The sequence below is a fragment of the Muntiacus reevesi genome, chromosome 1, assembly GCF_963930625.1.
Source record: "Muntiacus reevesi chromosome 1, mMunRee1.1, whole genome shotgun sequence".
NCBI lineage: Eukaryota > Metazoa > Chordata > Mammalia > Artiodactyla > Cervidae > Muntiacus > Muntiacus reevesi.
Genome location: NC_089249.1, coordinates 12,488,301 through 12,493,574, shown reverse-complemented (window position 1 = coordinate 12,493,574; position 5,274 = coordinate 12,488,301). Strand labels below are relative to the sequence as shown.

Here is a 5,274-nt window from a genome sequence, read left to right as displayed (position 1 = left end):
GTACTAGGTGGTTTTCTTTTCCAACCTCTACTCTAGCCTCCAAGCTCTTTGAGAGCAGGAAAATGATGTAACTAAACAGCCTCAGCATCTACCACAACGGTCAGCAAATTTTTTTCTGTAAAGGTCTAGACAGTGAATATTTTAGGTTCTGTGGGCCATATGATCTCAGCTCCAAGGACTCAACTCTGCTGTTATTAATATAATGTAAAAGCAGCCAACACATAAACGAGTGGGTGTGGTACCTAATATTTTGTGGCAGCCTGGAAAATCAAATCAAATTTATACCCATCCTATGGATTTGTGAGTTGTAAATTAGACTATCTTATTCAAAACAGAGTTGATGAAACAATTAAGTGACATTCTGTCAGGTTATAATTCTTGCTTAGGGTACTTGTAATAGTTCCCCAGTGATACTCTAATGACTAGTGTGAACTTACTAGCTTACAAAAATCACAAACTTTTGGTCGCATAGTTCTGCAAGAAGTCGAAGATCAGTCTCACTGGGCTAACGTCGAGGTATAGACTGCACTGGTTCCTCCAGAGCCTTCAGGGGAGGATCTATTTCCTCGTCTTCTCCAGCTTCCAGAGGCCCTCTGCATTCTTTGGCTCATGGCCCCTTCTTCCATCTTCAAAGCCAGAAGCATAGCATCTCCATCTCTCTCTCTGAGGCTCTGGTTTCTGCTTTTGCCACCAAATATTTCTCTGACTCTGACTCTCCTGCCTCCTTTTTATAAGGATTACATCATGATGACATTGGGAAAACCAGAATAATCCAAAATAATCGCTTCATCTCAGTCTTCTTAACTAAACCTCATCCTTGAAGTCCTTTACTAAGATAATTCATAGGTTCTGCAGGTTAGGACACGGCATCTTCAAGAGACATTACTTAGCCTACCAAGTACTTGATACTAATCACTAAGAGCTCCTATAGAAGATACCGCTCTTCTCTCCACCAGCTGACTGCCAGCTTTGACCGTTAAGGAGAGGGGCTGTCTCACGCTCCAGCTCTGCCTCACGCTCCGGCCCTGCCTCATGCTCCGGCCCTGTCTCACGCTCCGGCCCTGCCTCACGCTCCGGCCCTGCCTCACGCTCCAGTTCTGCCTCACGCTCCGGCCCTGTCTCACGCTCCGGCCCTGCCTCACGCTCCACTTCTGTCTCACGCTCCAGTTCTGTCTCACGCTCCGGCCCTGTCTCACGCTCCAGTTCTGTCTCACGCTCCAGTTCTGTCTCACGCTCCGGCCCTGTCTCACGCTCCGGCCCTGTCTCACGCTCCAGTTCTGTCTCACGCTCCGGCCCTGTCTCACGCTCCAGTTCTGTCTCACGCTCCAGTTCTGTCTCACGCTCCGGCCCTGCCTCACGCTCCGGCCCTGCCTCACGCTCCAGTTCTGTCTCACGCTCCAGTTCTGTCTCACGCTCCGGCCCTGCCTCACGCTCCACTTCTGCCTCACGCTCCGGCCCTGCCTCACGCTCTGGCCCTGCCTCACGCTCCGGCTCTGTCTCACGCTCCGGCCCTGCCTCACGCTCTGGCCCTGCCTCACGCTCCGGCTCTGTCTCACGCTCCGGCCCTGCCTCACGCTCCGGCCCTGCCTCACGCTCCAGTTCTGTCTCACGCTCCGGCCCTGCCTCACGCTCCGGCCCTGCCTCACGCAGGTCCACTCTGAGTCTGAGTTCTCTGTGATGGCTGTGTGTACTCTGAGGACCTGGTCTTTTCCGTGGGGATGCTCAGCTGGGATGTGCATCTGAGAACTCATCTGGCAGAGTCAGTACTTTTCTCCTTGGAGTTTCAGACAGAAACAGAGTCCCTTCTGTGCAAAATCTGAATACCATCACACTTGCCATGAAAATACAATTAACCTCCTTCTCCCCTCACTTAACAATGTTGTTAAGTTTATGCAGATTTGATAAGGAGCATACCTCTTCCCTTTGCCTAAATTCTGAGCCAATGAAGAAATTAGACCAGCAAGAAAGAAAGAACTCAAAACATCACCTTTATCACTATACTTCAGAATTTAGCTTGAGGCACAAAGCTAATAGGCTTTCTACCAGTGAATTCCAGAATTAGATGGATTTATCCACCTTGTACGGCCTCCCAGGTGGATCAGTGGTAAGGAATCAGCCTGCCAATGCAGGAGATGCGGAAGACATGGGTTCAAGCCCTGGGTCAAGAAGATCCCCTGAAGGAAGGCGTGGCAACCCACTCCAGTACTCTTGCCTGGAGAATTCCATGGACAGAGGACCCACCTGGTGGGCTACAGTCCACAGGATGATAAAGAGTTGGACGTGACTGAGCACACAGTCACATACCCACCTGTCCAAGCAGCATGGATTCTATTGGTCTCTCCAGGAGCGGGGTTGCCCAAGGAAAACTCAGGGCAGGGAGGCACAGAAAGAATGAAACACTGGTTTCTCCAGGCAGCTCACACGCAAAAGGACCTGGTTGAACAATGAATATACAGCTCCTCTCCCAAACTCACCAATCAGAAGAGTTACTCCACTTCCATCATGGGAAGAAAGAAACGGGACAAGATCCAGGGAGGCTCCGTTAGTAGAGCTCCTCCCAAGTGCCAGAAAACTTCGGCATGGCTGAAAGGAAGTTCCAGCACCATCAATTCCCTACTCATCTCAAACAGGTGGCCATAGCTAAGGAGTAGCCCAAGACAGTTACCACTGAACCAAGAGGCTGGTAACAACATTGCTAGGAATTCCTCAAACACGAATGGTGTTTATTTTTAATTGTTTATTTTTCAAAAGCAAGGATAAGGTAAGAAATGTCAGTTATATATAAATTCACTCATAAGGGATTGAACCAAATTACAAAAACATACCCTTGTTTTAATTTGTATGTGAAATTGCTTAAGAGCAAGCATGGCTCACTTGGAACTATTTGCTTTAAAAAAGCATGAGTGTTATGTACACTCTCCGACATAAATCACAGCAAGATCCTCTATGACCCACCTCCCAGAATATTGGAAATAAAAGCAAAAATAAACAAATGGGACCTAATGAAACTTAAAAGCTTTTGCACAACAAAGGAAACTTTAAGCAAGGTGAAAAGACAGCCTTCAGAATGGGAGAAAATAATAGCAAATGAAGAAACAGACAAAGGAGTAATCTCAAAAATATACAAGCAACTCCTGCAGCTCAATTCCAGAAAAATAAATGACCCAATCAAAAACTGGGCCAAAGATCTAAACAGACATTTCTCCAAAGAAGTCATACAGATGGCTAACAAACACATGAAAAGATGCTCAACATCACTCATGATCAGAGAAATGCAAATCAAAACCTCAATGAGGTACCATTACACGCCAGTCAGGATGGCTGCTATCCAAAAGTCTACAAGCAATAAATGCTGGAGAGGGTGTGGAGAAAAGGGAACCCTCTTACACTGTTGGTGGGAATGCAAACTAATACAGCCACTGTGGAGAACAATGTGGAGATTCCTTAAAAAACTGGAAATAGAACTGCCATATGACCCAGCAGTCCCACTGCTGGGCATACACACCGAGGAAACCAGATCTGAGAGAGACACGTGCACCCCAATGTTCATCACAGCACTGTTTATAATAGCCAGGACATGGAAGCAACCTAGATGCCCATCAGCAGACGAATGGATAAGAAAGCTGTGGTACATATACACCATGGAATATTACTCAGCCACTAAAAAGAATTCATTTGAATCAGTTCTAATGAGATGGATGAAACTGGAGCCCATTATACAGAGTGAAGTAAGCCAGAAAGATAAAGACCAATACAGTATACTAACACATATATATGGAATTTAGAAAGATGGTAATGATAACCCTATATGCAAAACAGAAAAAGAGACACAGATGTATAGAACAGACTTTTGGACTCTATGGGAGAAGGTGAGGGTGGGATGATCTGAGAGAACAGCATCGAAACATGCATATTATCAAGTGTGAAACAGATTGCCAGTCCAGGATGGATGCATGAGACAAGTGCTCGGGCCTGGTGCACTGGGAAGTCCCAGAGGGATTGGGTGGAGAGGAAGGTGGGAGGGGGGTTCAGGATGGGGAACACATGTAAATCCATGGCTGATGTACAGCATCATGTACAGCAAAAACCACTACAATATTGTAAAGTGATTAGCCTCCAACTAATAAAGATAAATGGAAAAAAAATAAAAAGCATGAGTGTTATGTAAAAATATACAAAATTGAGAACTTGAATAAAGCATAAAAAGCAGTCAAAAGACACATTTTTACCCAGTCTCCCTGACCCTAGTCTCTTTCCTTACTGACGTTCCTGCTAGGTTAATTTACCTAAAACATACTTAGACCACATCACTCACTCACATGACTTCCTACAGCGTGAAAGCAAACTCAGCTTGGACTTCAAGGTCTTAGTCTGTCTCCAAGCATATTTCTTACTACTTCTCTTTACATGCCCTTTGCTTTATACACAGTCAGCCCGTTCATGTCCCTTTGCAACTGGTCACTCTGCTTTCCTTTTCAAAGGCCACTCCCTGCACCCACTTCCCACCTGTCCCAAACCTACATCCTCCCTAACACCCAATTCAAATGTCACAACCCCCCAGGCTGAAAAGAATGTTTCACTCCTCCCAGCTGTCATGTAAGTCCTCTCTAGGGCCCAGACTCTAAGTCTCCTGAGGGCAGGAACTACACCTCGTAGTTACCTTTATGTCCCCTCCTGTGGGAATGCTGTTGACAGTTGTGCAGGCTGTGCATGGCAGCCCTGCACTGGAATACCTAGCACACTGCCTTTACATGATAAGCATTTGATCGAAATTCTTAATAAATGAATGAATATCAGTTCAGTCCAGTCGCTCAGTCATGTCCAACTCTTTGTGACTCCATGGACTGCAGCACGCTAGGCTTCCCTGTCCATTACCAACTTCCAGAGCTTGCTCAAACTCACAACCATCCAGTCGGTAATGCCATCCAAACATCTCATCCTCTGCCGGCCCCTTCTCCTCCTGCCTTCAATCTTTCCCAGCATCAGGGCCTTTTCTAATGAATGATTATAAATTAATTGATATTGCCATTATCCTCATATACCAATATAATGAAAACTCAGTTCTTAAGATACCAAAAGGTCTGAAGTCAGAACTTAAGGAGAAATATAAAAGACAGACAACATGGAGAGAAGTTTAAATTCTTCATAGGATGACATCTGGGGTCTAAACACCCTCTAAAAGGGCATCTAATGAGAGCACACCTCCGTCACCACACAGCCCCCCCAACACACACACAAATACACAAGGTGTTCAGTTCCTCCCTAGCCTTACAG

General features: G+C 46.1%; 1 protein-coding gene across 1 annotated transcript; it reads right to left on the bottom strand.

Moving 5' to 3' along the window:
- Positions 1-915: 915 nt before the first annotated feature.
- On the bottom strand, positions 916-4,712 carry LOC136163906 (octapeptide-repeat protein T2-like). The gene is made up of 2 exons (XM_065928763.1): positions 4,661-4,712; positions 916-1,637 (listed from the first exon to the last, which is right to left on the bottom strand). The coding sequence occupies exons 1-2, from the start codon at positions 4,710-4,712 to the stop codon at positions 916-918; spliced, it is 774 nt and encodes a 257-aa protein (XP_065784835.1).
- Positions 4,713-5,274: the final 562 nt, after the last annotated feature.

Bases quoted from the DNA above. Each gene is read 5' to 3' on its own strand.
- LOC136163906 (XM_065928763.1), bottom strand. From the start codon at position 4,712: ATGCACAGCCTGCACAACTGTCAACAGCATTCCCACAGGAGGGGACAT. The intron at 1,638-4,660 runs GTAACTACGAGG...TGCGTGAGGCAG, and splicing joins CCACAGGAGGGGACATAAAG to GGCCGGAGCGTGAGGCAGGG.